The following is a 12,780-nucleotide window of genomic DNA, read 5'->3' as shown; positions in this document are numbered from 1 at the left end:
CTGTGTGTGCCCCTACCCGACCTGTTCAGTTCAGTGACTTACAGGCTTTTGATCATGAAAGGCAACCAGCACCTGCCCCCACGCCTCCTTGGTGCACGAGGAGACGGTCGAGGAGACCGGCTGTCCTGTGGGCTCGTCCGCCCAGGGCCCTCAATTGTTTGAGAGCGGGGTCCTCATCAGGGCAGTCAGAAACCCATCCAGGCAAGCCAGCCTCTTTTTTCCTGTTGGGAAGGCAGATGCCGGCACCTCCGCCCAGGACAGCCCAGCCAGGCCTGGAGCTCAGGAGAGGCAGAGCCGGCAGCCAGTCAGGCCTCCGCCTCCTCCTGCCCACCCCCACCCGGAACCTGCCTGCATCTGTGTCTCTCAATTTCACAGGCCGGCAGGCACCCAAGCGAGGCTGGACGGTGGGCCTGGGGCGTGGCGTCCGATGGGTAGTGCCCTGGGCCCGGAGGGGCCGCAGAGCCCGCCGCGCCCCGAGTTAGCTGTAGCCAAGCGCCTTTTTCCTGTCCTCAGCTGCATGCCGACACACGCGCCCCGCCTGGCACTCTGTCTGCCGCCGCTCCTGGCCTGCCTCCCGCTTATCTTGCCCACTCTCTGGCCACTTGCCCTGGTGAGGGAGGACCTGCCGCCTGCTGCCTGCCGCCTGCTTCCAGACTCCACACACAGTGCTGTGGGGGGCCCGTCGCCTTGGGTGACGCGGCATTGCTAGCCCGAGCACCGGGGCCGGGCTGCTTGTCAGGAGGGCGGCTCCTGCACAGTTGGGCACAGGGTGGGCTGTGGGCACAGGGGAAACATGGCCAGAGTGGACAGGTGCATCCAAGTCGAGAGGCCGCTGAGGAAGTTTCCAGAATGGTCAGGATGAGGGGCATCTGAGGAATGGTCGGGTGTCTCCCTCCATTCATGGAGTTGAATACCAAGGAACATGGTGACTTAGCCCTTTTGGCTCAGTGACCTTGGATGAGTCATGTGACCTCTCTGAGCCTCATCTGTAAAGTGGGAATAACAACCATGGTGATGGTTGTTCTCAGCAGCACTCTGACCTGCAAAGCACAGGACTCTTGGGCGCCTGGGCTTCGCAGCTTTGGGAGGCAGATGCTAAGGGGAACCCCGGCACTAGCCAGGCTGGGGGGGCCCTTCCCAGAGCAGTGGCCCCATCCGTTCCAGCCCGTTTCTCCAGAGGGGCCTGTGGGCCCTGGCTCAGCTGCTTCCTGGGTCCAAGAACCCTTCCTGGGGGCAGGAGGCAGAAGCTCCTGCTGGGGACCGTGGGGTGAGGACACAGCTTCAGATCGGCTCCAGAGCCCCCGAGGAGGGGTGGGGGAACCTGGTGCCTGCCCGGCCCCTGCCCACCAGCCCCGTGCCCCGCAGAGCTGCAGGACCTTGTGCACATCTCCCGGGCCCGGAAGCCGACCTTCATCCTGAGCTCCAAGCGGGACGAGAAGCGGATGTAAGTGAGGAGGGAGGGGGGCTACATGTGCAAGGTGCCCGCCAAGGGCTTGGCGCCTTTGTCTAGCCCACTCGCAGTCCCATGGGGCAGCTCGAACCCTCTAGTGCACTGCAAGGAGACTGAGTCTGTAGGAGCCTGGGTCCGCTCCTTTGTCAGTGGCTGTGCAGGCTCTGGGTCACGTGATGGAGCTGGCTGCAGTCTTGTCCCTCCCCCCAGACCCTGTCATGGTTGTCGGGGAGGTAGCCCAGCGCCCTCTAGAGAGGCTGGACCTGCTTCCTGCTGAGTCCACCCCACTCACCCTGTGTCCCTCCACGGGGCTGGTGGGCAGGGCTGCTTGCCCGGCAACCGGCGGGGGCCCAGGCCCGTGGCGGAAGGCAGGCCTGGGGGGTGGGCGCAAAGAGAAGAAGCCCCTGCCACTTCCTGGACGGCAGCCCCAGGGCCTGCCAGCGTAGCAGGCCGCCGGGACAGATGTGGCTCCTGTCGGCGGCTCTCTGCACCTCTCCCTTAGTAATGGAGGTGGCTTATTCTATGCCCATTGCTATCCTTCATTCCTACCCCAGCAGCCTTCCTAGGGAGACATTAGTAACTGCAGACCCTGCGTCCCTGAGAGAATAAGAGACTTCCTCAAGGCCACAGGCAGTGAGTGTCAGAGCGGAGACAGGCCTGGGTCTTCCACGTCCATGCACTTTCTGCTGCTGTGGGCTCTCCTGACTGGGCCCCAGGGCCGGCCCCTGCAGGGGACAGGGAAAGCTCCCTAAGCGCATGCAGCCCCTGCTCCCAGGGCCAGGCGGCAACCTGTGGCTCCTCGTGGCCTGTGGCCTGGCCCACTTGTTTCCTCGGCCACTTTGTAATTCGTGCCCCACGGGCTGCATCTGGCCATCTGTGTTCTGGCCCTTCCCTCCCACTGTGCCCCCTGCACCCTCCCTGAAGGCGGGGCTGAGATGAGAGTTAGGACCCCTCTGTGGGGACCCCTCCAGGCTGGCCTGTGAGCCACAGCTCAGCCCGCTCCCTCTGGGTTGACCCCTCCATTGCCAGCCCTGTGTCCTCAGAAGGACCGAGGTCTCGCACATTTGCTTTCCTGCCCAGGCCCCCTAGGCCTCCTGTGAAAGCACGGCCTCCCCGCCACCCACTGCCATGGGCTGGCAGCTCACCCAGGAAAGGACGAGGGACCCTGCAGGCAGTGCACTGGACACGCAGCCCTGTGCAGAGCAGAGCCCAGGGACGCCGGGTAAGGCGCCGGGCTGCGATGGAACCCTCTTCCCTTCTGCTGCTGTCCCCACTGCAGCCACGACCACCTGCTTTGCCTAGACGGAGGGGGCGTGAAAGGCCTGGTCATCATCCAGCTCCTCATCGCCATTGAGAAGGCCTCGGGCATTGCCACCAAGGACCTCTTCGACTGGGTGGCCGGGACCAGCACGGGAGGCATCCTGGCCCTGGCCATTCTGCATGGTGAGGGCAGCCACTGGGCGGCGGCGGCAGGGCCGGCTGGGGGCAAGACCTGTCAGCTCCTGAATAGGACTTGTATTGACTCAAGTGATAGCTCCTTCGTGGAGCTGTCTGGACTGCTGAAGGGGCGTCTGCCTGCAGGGGACGGGCACAGGAGGGGCGCGGCCAGTGCCCCCAGCCACTGTACCTGGGCCCTGTGCCTCCCCCCAGTCTGACCCCCCTGTTCCTAGGCAAGTCCATGACCTACATGCGTGGCGTGTACTTCCGCATGAAGGACGAGGTGTTCCGGGGCTCGCGGCCCTACGAGTCGGGGCCCCTGGAGGAGTTCCTGAAGCGGGAGTTTGGCGAGCACACCAAGATGACGGACGTCAGGAAGCCAAAGTAAGCCCGCCTGGCAGGGCGCTGGGGCTGTGGCCGCAGCTCTGCACCCCTCCGGCTGACCTGGGGGCAGAGGCCCCCATCCTGGTCTGATTAAAGCTGGGGTGTGGAGCAGCTTCTTGCCATGGGAATGAGGGGCTTCTGGAGAGCAGGAGTGGAAAACGCCCTCCACCCATGGCGATGCTTTCCCACCCAGACAGCAGGTCCCAGGGTCCGAGGGGGTCGGCGCTGGCCAGCACACACTCGGGGCTTTTTGGCTGAGCACGGCTCTGTCCTGGGCACTGTGTGTGCGGGAGCGTGCGCGCAGGATAGGGAGGAGGGCGAATAGATGCAGGCACCAGGCTCAAGGCTTGCTGTGTGGTGGGGCAATAAGTGACCTGAAAAAGTGGCAGCCGTGCAAGGAGGGCATGGGCCCTCGTGTAAGAGGTTGCAGAAGAGCCTACAGCACCGCTACTGTGTAGCTCCCCCGCCCTGGAATTACTCTCTTGTCTGTGTCATTCCTGTCCTGCCTGCCAGACGGGGAGCTCCCTGAAGTAGGGGCACGACGGCCCTGGTTCTTCTGCAGCCCCAGCACCTAGCACAGTGCCCGGCCCAGAGCCGCCCGCTGAAAAGTGCTCATCCCTGACTGTCCGTGGAAATGATAGACAGGGCTGAGGGTGAGGGGGTCAGGGAGGGCTTCCTGGAGGAAGTGAAGGATAAGAGAGTACTAGGGGATTTGGGAGGATTTATTTTTATAATAAAGCTTTTTTTCCATTGAAGAATAATGTATCGTCTTTTAAGGAGATTTGGAAAATGTAGAGAGAAAAAGAGGAGAAGATCATCCATGACTTATTAACCGAAGTACGATGTTTCACATTTTTGTATATTTTATCCTAGATGTTTTTTCCTCTTGTTTATGGTGAAATAGAACTTACATTTAGAAAAGTACATAAACCAGATCAGTGAATAAATATAAAGCAAACACTCATATGACCACCCGCCAGGTCCACATGCCCCGCCCCCGTTGCAGCCTCCGCCCTCCGCTGGGATGGCTGCGTGCCCGCTGTGCGGAGGCATTTCCCGGGCCTGGAGCCGTCTCGTGTGTCATCTCTCTCACCCCACTGCTGTGTGCTGTGTCTCTGAGCATGGCCCCTGCTGCTGGGTGACGCTGGGCTTCGTTCATCCTTCTTGCTCATCAGACGACGCCCCACAGTTATTTCTCTGAGTCCCTTCGGTGGACGCTGGGGTTGCTTCCAGGCTGGAGCTCCTGCTGCAGGGAGAGCTGCGGAGCTTGCTTTCTGACCGCCTGGGCGGGTTGCCCTGGAGCCCGAGCCTGGGACTGGGCTGCCCAGCCTCAGATACCTGCTCCGGACTACCCCCCGCCCCCGCCGGCCCCCCACTCCCTGCCCCCAGGCTCTGCCCAACTATCTTCCAAAGGGCTGGCTTCTATTGTCATGCCATTAGCCGTTGTTTGAGAGTTCCTGTTGCTCTGCATCTTGCAAATTGTCAAACGTTTTTATCCTTACAAATCTGGGGGGGCATAAGGTGGTGTGTCTGTGTGTTTTGAATTTTCATTTCCCTGATGACTGGGGAGGTTGAAACAGCTTTTCATAGGTTTAAAGGCCCTTTGGAGTTCCTCCTTTGTAACGTTCCTGTTCAAGTGTTCTGCCTATTTTGGGCAAAATTGGGTTATGTGATTTTGGAGTTATGAGGTTTCTTAGTGGTCTTTTTTTAGTTTTTGAGAGCCAGCCCTTTGAGGGCACATGGATTGGAGATCTTCTCTCCCACCCCATGGCTTGTCTTCACACTGCTCTCTTTAAGGCGTTTTGTTGGTGAACTTTAATGCCTTAATATAGTAGAATTTATCAATGTTTTCCTTTGTATAGTTTGCACTTTTTATATGTCTCATTTAGGATCCCTTCCTTAACCGAAGGCAGGAGGCCAGTGCCCTGGGTCAGGTCAGAAAGCCCTCTGAGCTGCCGTTCGTGTTTAGGTCTTTTTGAACCTGGAACTGATCGGTGTGTCAAGGAGAGCCAACTTCATGTTTCCCACGCGAATAGCCAGTCTCCCTAGCCTCTCTCCTCGGCGGTGGGTCGGGATCCTTGCTCGGGTCTGTTTCTGGCTGAGCCCTGCCCCCTCGGCTGGATGCCGGGCCTGCGCCCAGACTAAGGAGCCCTGATTCTGCAGCGTTACACTTAGTCCCCACACGTGGGCAGCAGGACCTCCTGCCTTGCCCTCCACCTCCTGGAGCTTCGTGGCTGCCCTGGGAGGCCCTGTGGAGAAGTGGTTAAGTGCACGCACCCCGAAGTTTCCTCTTCTAGAAAAGCGAATAATAGACTGCCTGCCTCCTGGGGCTTTCAGGAGGTGCAAACAAGTGCTTTATAAAGCACTTGACGCATGCAAGTCTGTATAAAGGTTGGGTGTTGCTATTTGTGCGTCCATATAAATGGTAGGATGAGGCTGTCAAACTACAGAAAATCAAATCCTGGTGGATTTTGATTGAGATTTGTTTCTGGGAGATTCAGCACTGAATCTGTGAGCTTATTTGGGGGAGAATTGACATCTGAAAACACAGAGTCTTCCAATTACAGAACATAGTAAAACATTCCATTTGTGTCGAGTTTCTCAGTACAGTTTTATAATTTTATCTAGAGAGATCTTACATGTCTATTCTTTTTATTCAAATGCATATGTTTTATTCATGTCGCATATGTTTTGTGCTATTATAAATTACACATTTTGAAACATTTCATTTTCTAGCTATAGGTAGTATTTAGAAATACCATTTATTTTAAAATTTTAATTGTAAAATACACGTAACATAAAATCATCGTAACCATTTCAGTTGTGCTGTTCAGGGGTGTTAAGTGCATTCGCGTTGCTGTGGGACCAATACCCTGACATTTTTCATCTTGTGAAACTGAAACCCTGCACCCACTAAACATCCCCGTCCCCCTCTCCCCCAGCCCCGGGCCGCCTCCGGGCTGTGCGTCCCTCTCCGAGTTCGGCCACTCTAAGTACCTCACGCAATTGGAGTCGTACAGTATTTGTCTCCCGGTGGCTGGCTTAGCCCTCCATGTCCTTAGCACGATGTCCTCGGGGTTCGCCCAACGCTGTAGCACGTGTCAGAGTCTCCTTTTTAAAGGCTGAATACTGTCCCATTGGGCACATATCCCACAGCTGTTTGCCCGTTCGTCCCTGACGGGCACGTGGGCCTTTTCCACCTGTTAACTACTGTGCGCAGCGCTGCTGGTTGCGCACGGCGCCTGGTCAAGGGCCGGTGCCTTTTTCAGAGGGAATTCTGACTGGTTCAGTTTGCTCATACCTTGCTTAGGATTTTGCAGCTATGTTCATGAATGAGCTTGATTTCACCAATTCCATGTACTTTTTCTTATCTATAATTGATTTTCTGTATTTTAAATCTACCTTGTTTTTTTCTTTAAGTCTTTTGAGATAGTAGTATTGTTTTTTGGAATTGATGTTTATTTAGATTTGATCCAGCAGGGTGCTGGTAAACCAGACCTCTGAGGGAGAGCCCTGATTTATCCAGGCTTTGCCAGTTCCAGTGGCATAAACACTCCCACTGTGGCCGAGTTCAAGCCACCGGCAGGTTAGCACAGCTTTGAGACTGAGCAGAAGGCTCTCACAAGCCAGTATGAGCTGGCTCTGGCACAGCACTGGGTATGTATGTGGGGGTATGTACACATGTGTGCATCACTTCTTTGCTCTGTGTTTTCTCCTGCATCTCAGGCTCCACCTGTGAGCATGTCCCTTCTGCCTGAAGTACATTCCTTTTTATGACTTTCCCGTAGAGAGGGTCTGCTGGTGGCACATTCCTCGCTAGCAGAATTATTTGAAAATAGGTTTATTTCACTCTCATCATATGAAACTAGTTTTATTTCACTCTCATCAATTGGCAGTCGTTTTATTTCTCTCTTATTCCTGTTGGGCACAGAATTCTAGGTTGGCGATTTTCTTGTAGGACATGTACAATATCATTCATTCCGTCCCCTTCCAGCTTCCATCGTTGAGCCTGAAAAGTCAGTTCCAATCGAACTGTTACTCTTTTGAAGGTAATGGTTTTTTTCCTCTGGATGCTTTTATTTGTTTATTTGTTTTTTGTGCCCTGCAGTTAGTTGTGTTATGATACATCTAGACGTGAGCTCCTTCTGATTGGTCCTGCGTGGGGCTCAGTGGTCCTCAGCCGCTTTGTCCTGGGGGCCCGCCTCATCCTCTCCCTAACACGGGCCCCCGTGTTCCTTCCTCCCTTTCCTCCTGGGACTCCAGTGAGACAAAGTGAGGCCTCTTTCTTTCCTGTCTTTTAACTTCCCTGCTGTCTTCTATCATTTTATCTCTGTGTTGCATCCTGGAGAAGTTCTACTTACCTATTTTCCAGTTCACAAATTCTCTCTTTAGCTTTATTTAAATTTCCATTCACATACCCACTGAGTTTTTGTTTTGTTTTTTTTTTCTCCTATTTTGTTGTTAATTTCTAGAAGTACTTTTTGATTCTTCAAATATTCTAGGTCATTAGTTATAGATTCCTGTTCCCTGAAGACATTATATCAGGCTTGTCTTTCACGCCTTTAAACTTTATAAGAATAACCTTTATAACCTCCATCTGAGGATTCAAATATCTTCACTCTCTGTAGGTGTGTTTCACTATTTATGTTGGTTTATGCTGGTTCTCATTAATGGTGTTTTATTCATTGTGTGCCCTCCTCCCCCCCCCCCTTTTTTTTAACTGTATGGTGTTTCTTAGTGTTGAAGAAGAATATATGCAGGTCCTGTGAGGCTCTAATGAGAGTGTCTTCCTTCAGGGGGTCTTGTGCTATCTCTTTAAGGTACATAGGTACACTACCATGTAGGGCCACCGTTGATAAATTCTTGACGTGAAGGTTTTGAGACTTCGCCCAGGTGGTGTGAATTTAGACTGCAGCTCTGAAGGAGAGCTGGCCTGTGGTTGCTCCTGCTCAGGGATTTTTTCTCTCTCTCTCCTTCGTCCAGTGCCGGGGCAGCTTCCCTCCTACCCTGCAGGGGTGGGGAAGGGTCTGGTTTATTTCTGGTTTGCCTTGTCCGAGAGTGTAGCCCTTTGGAGTCCCGACCTAATACAGGGAGGGTCTCTCTTTAGACCCCTAACCTTTGGAGGGCCCTGGATTCGACTGTGTCCCTCTGGCCCCCTGAGGCCGTCTACGCTGGCATTTAAATTTCCTGAGTTTGGTGTCTGCCTTTGAGGCAGAGCCGGGTCTGCGCTCCACTTACCCCTCTGGGCCCCTGTGTATTCTTGGAATTCACCCCGGTGCCCCCTTCTCTCTCATCAGGCCTGTGCTTTTATGTAGCTTTTGCAAAAAAAAAAAATTTTTCAGCATTTAATTTTTTTGTTCAGTGGGAAGATTATTCAAATGACCTTTCCCCAGTATTCCCAGAAACGGAAAACTGGTAGCTTTTTCCCCATGCAGTTTTTGGTTCCCCCTCCTTTATCGCTGTCTCTGCAGTGTAACAGGTGCATTTCTGGTTACCTCGAGCTCCCAGCAAGCCTAATGCGGAGCGTCTGAGAAACACTTCGTTGTGCACGTACTCCCTCTGTTGTTCCCAGTTAGATTGGTTTGTTTTCCACTGCAACAAATGTCCCTGAGACGGAGAGCCTTCTAGGAGAAGCCGCCACTGTAACTAAGGCTATCCCTCAGGATAGGCTTCCTGAAGCGGAATTCCCGGGCAGACAGCTAGGGCGCAGATGAGAGTCTCCATACGTATTGCTTTCCGAGGGGGCTGTGCGGGCACATACTCCCCAGAGTGTTTACTGTTGTCTCAAGGTGAGGAGGAGTCCACTTTAATAGGTTATAAACTCCATGGTGGACAGGATATTAAAGAGGCTTCAAAGGTGACACGGTGCGGTCTCCTCCTGGAGCTGCAGCCACCAAGCTGTCCCCTGCCCCAGAGGCAACTCCCTGCTGCCAGGTGCTGCTCGCGGTCAGAGCAAATAGGTTCATAGGTTTGGGGGGGATTTGTTTTTAAATAAATGGTGGTGCACTGCACACCCGTCCTGAGACGTGTTTTCCTACTTGGCCATCGATCTCCGGCCTCACCGCCTGTCAGCACATACAGCGCTCCTTGGTCCTTCCGTGGTGACACAGACCCCTCTGGGTGGGGAGCCAGCGGCAGTGGCCCAACCTGCAGGTGGACAGCTCAGCTATTGCCAGCCTTTCGCTTTAACAAGTGCCGCTGCCCTTAGCAGCCTCATCTCCACACGTTCGAGAGTGGCTTAGGATGAATCCTCGGACAGGGGCCTCCAGGGGTGGGCGGGTCGGGGACTTTAGCCATCCTGTTCCTTGTGTCTCTTCAGGGTGATGCTCACAGGGACGCTGTCTGACCGGCAGCCAGCTGAACTGCACCTCTTCCGGAATTATGAGGCTCCAGAGTCTGTACGGGAGCCTCGTTTCAGCCAGAACATTAACCTCAAGCCTCCAACTCACCCCTCAGGTTAAAGCCATGTTTGATGCATCTGTGGGACGCGATTGGCCTGCAAGGCAGCAGGGTGGTGGGTGGGAGTCATAGGCTTGCTGCTGGGCACCCCCAGCACCCCACCCCCCACCTGTTGCCCTGAGTTTTTATTGGCTGAGCACAGGCAGAGCTGGGGATTTGTCAGGCCCCGGGCTGCTAGAGGAGGCCCCTGGAGGCCCTCAGCTGCCCTCTGCCTTCCCTCAGGGTGGCGGGGCCAGACCACATGGCCTCGCCGGGCCTGTTCCTCTTCCTGCAGCCCCGCAGGCGCGCGCACACGAACACCCAGATCTAAAAAGCTCAGGTCTATACCAGTCCCTGTCCCACTGAGCCACCCTCCTCCCCCACCCCAGAGCAGCTGGTGTGGCAGGCAGCCCGGAGCAGTGGGGCAGCCCCCACCTACTTCCGGCCTAATGGGCGCTTCCTGGATGGCGGGCTGCTGGCCAACAACCCCACGCTGGACGCTATGACCGAGATCCATGAGTACAACCAGGACCTGATCCGCAAGGTGAGAGCCACCTCGGGTCGGAGGGGCCAGGCCTGCCCGCCCGCTGCAGCTGCCCCGTTTCGGCAAATCTGAAGGATTGACCCCGGGAGAGCAAACGGCTCTTGCTGACGCCTTCACGGATGTGTGCGCTCAGCCGCAGGTTTATCGCACACTGGAACCTGCTTGATCGGTGGTGCCGCCCAGAGCGCTGTGCTAAGAGGGGCTCCAAGGCCCAGTCTGGGCTGAGTGGTGCAGTGGCCTCTGGGTTTGGGTCCTGGCTCTGCCCATTCTTTGCTTCAGCCCCTGAAGGGGCTTCCTGACAGCACCGGCCTGGGGATTGTCAGGAGGCATCCACGTGCTCTTGTCTGTAAAGTGTTAGGGACAATGCCTGACCCCGAGTGTGCCTCATCCTTTCTGGCCATCATGGGGGTCATCACTAAGTTCTGGGTGCAGCCCCTGGGTGGGGAGGAAGGGGCTCTGCCTTCAGAGAGGTGAGCGCCCTCTAGGGGCCAGATTGGGCATGAGGAAGGGTCCTCCATCATCATCCAGCTAAACTGCCTCCTGTTGTGGATGAGGAGCCTGGGTCCGAGTGACTCATCGAGGCCGCCCAGCAGACAGGTGGCAGAGCTTGTTCTGGAGCAAAGAAGGAGGCAGCACAGGCTGGACTGCTGCGACAGGAGGCCCGTCCCGCCGCCTCACGCCCCCCCTGGACCCCAGCCCTGGGCCTCTCGCACCCCTGGGAAAGGCCCACTGGGCGGAAGTCCTCTCACTACCCTTGTCCTGTCCCCAACAGGGTCAGGGCGATAAGGTGAAGAAACTCTCCCTGGTCGTCTCTCTGGGAACAGGGAGGGCCCCACAGGTACCCGTGGCCTGTGTAGACGTCTTCCGTCCCAGCAACCCCTGGGAACTGGCTAAGACTGTTTTTGGGGCCAAGGAACTGGGGAGAATGGTCGTGGACTGTGTGAGTATGGGCCCTCGCTGGACCCACTTCCTTCGGGGTCTCAGCGCCAGGATGATACCTTCACCTCCCCGGGTACCCTGACCCCCTTGATCCAGCCCAGGGTGGGGGTCCCTGATTCAGGGTCTCAGCGCTGGCAGGGGCCCTCAGTGGCCCCCTGCAGGGGGGGTTTTCATGTGTTGGCTGTGGATCCCATCCCTTCCCTCAAACAGCCCCGGGGGGAAGCCCAGAATATCAGGTGGACAAAAGCTGATATCCTGAGGGTGGGATGTGGCGGCCTGTCCCCTCAGCTCCAGCCCGTCCCCGCATCATGCTCAGTGACCTTGAATGGGCCCTGCTGAGCCAACTGTCAAAACCACACACTGTTCCTCTGCGTACCCAACTGGGACAGGCACTATGGCCCAGGGAAGGGGGCTTGCTGAGAGGCACTGTGGGTGTGGCGTGTGCTGGGTGCTCACAGGGGCTGCTTCTCGCCAGTGCACAGACCCGGACGGGCGGGCCGTGGACCGGGCCCGGGCCTGGTGTGAGATGGTCGGCATCCAGTACTTCAGGTGAGGCTCCGCCGGCCCAGCCCCGCCCCCACCCAGCCCGCAACCCCCAACCCCACTCCCTGGCCCGGCCAGATCTGGCGACCGTTCCCACCCCCATCCTCGGCATGGACCTTCCCCTCTCCAAATCCTAGCTCTTGTCTGCTACCCAGGTTGAGAGTCCTGGGGTGACCCCTCCTCCTTGACTTGGGCAGATTGAACCCCCAGCTGGGGTCGGACATCATGCTGGACGAGGTCAACGACTCGGTGCTAGTCAGTGCCCTCTGGGAGACCGAGGTCTACATCTACGAGCACCGAGAGCAGTTCCAGAAGCTCATCCAGCTGCTGCTGTCTCCGTAGGGCTGCCAGGTCCCAGCTGCCTCCACCCCACCCGACTATCCACCCCCGCTAGGGAGGGGTCTGAGGCCCAAGCGCCACACTGTGGGGCAGAGCCCATCCAAGGCTGCTCTGCCCATGGGCGGGGCCTCGGAAGGTGCGGGGCCTCCTGCCTGAGGCCGGTGCTGAGGGCTGCCCCCGCTCTGTCCCTGCCTCTGGCGCTCTCCATGGCTCCAGCTTAGAGGCCTAGCGCCTCACTGGGACCATCAGCCATGAAGGACAACAGACTCTCAGGCCCTCAACCTCTATGTCAAACACGAAGGGCGCCCAGGTGCGCCCTCAGCTCTCCCAGGTCCTCTGGGGGTACAGCCGCCCCGTCCGCCCTCTGCTCTTTTCCCTGGGGGTGGGGTTGGAGAAGCTCCAGGAACTGGCCGTCACCCACGCCAGCAGCAGAGGCAGCCCATGCTCCAGGAGTGGGTGCCCCGTTCAACTTTGCCCCTCAGCACATGCCCAGCCACCTGCGCCCTCAGAGCTGCCCTGCACTGTGAGCTTGCTGCAGCTCCAGACGGTTGCTCCTGAGACTTGTTATTCTTCCCAACAGGCAATGGTTTATCAGTGGGGCAGGGCTCCCCCAAACTGTGAAATAAATGGTTTGATTCCAGGTGCCCTGGGTTGTGTGCGCTGTGGTGTGAGTGCTCCCTGCCCCCTCCCCCCACCCACCTGCTCC

At 56.8% G+C, this 12,780-nt stretch overlaps 1 protein-coding gene across 1 annotated transcript in view; it reads left to right on the top strand.

The window, feature by feature from the left end:
* The window catches only part of PLA2G6 (phospholipase A2 group VI), a 52,034-nt gene extending 39,325 nt beyond the window's left edge, over positions 1-12,709 (top strand). Inside the window, exons 10-17 of the mRNA XM_054582370.1 lie at positions 1,366-1,444; positions 2,730-2,893; positions 3,121-3,271; positions 9,591-9,727; positions 10,099-10,253; positions 11,026-11,193; positions 11,668-11,741; positions 11,933-12,709. Of these exons, the coding sequence (XP_054438345.1) occupies positions 1,366-1,444; positions 2,730-2,893; positions 3,121-3,271; positions 9,591-9,727; positions 10,099-10,253; positions 11,026-11,193; positions 11,668-11,741; positions 11,933-12,077 (1,073 nt within the window). The 3' untranslated portion in view covers positions 12,078-12,709. The remainder of the gene's footprint in view (positions 1-1,365; positions 1,445-2,729; positions 2,894-3,120; positions 3,272-9,590; positions 9,728-10,098; positions 10,254-11,025; positions 11,194-11,667; positions 11,742-11,932) is intronic.
* Positions 12,710-12,780: the final 71 nt, after the last annotated feature.

Source organism: Pteronotus mesoamericanus, unplaced genomic scaffold (assembly GCF_021234165.1).
Source record: "Pteronotus mesoamericanus isolate MK-2021 breed Mesoamerican mustached bat unplaced genomic scaffold, CSHL_Meso_final contig_702, whole genome shotgun sequence".
NCBI lineage: Eukaryota > Metazoa > Chordata > Mammalia > Chiroptera > Mormoopidae > Pteronotus > Pteronotus mesoamericanus.
The sequence above is the reverse complement of the archived record's forward strand: the minus strand, read 5'-3'. Positions and strand labels throughout refer to the sequence as shown.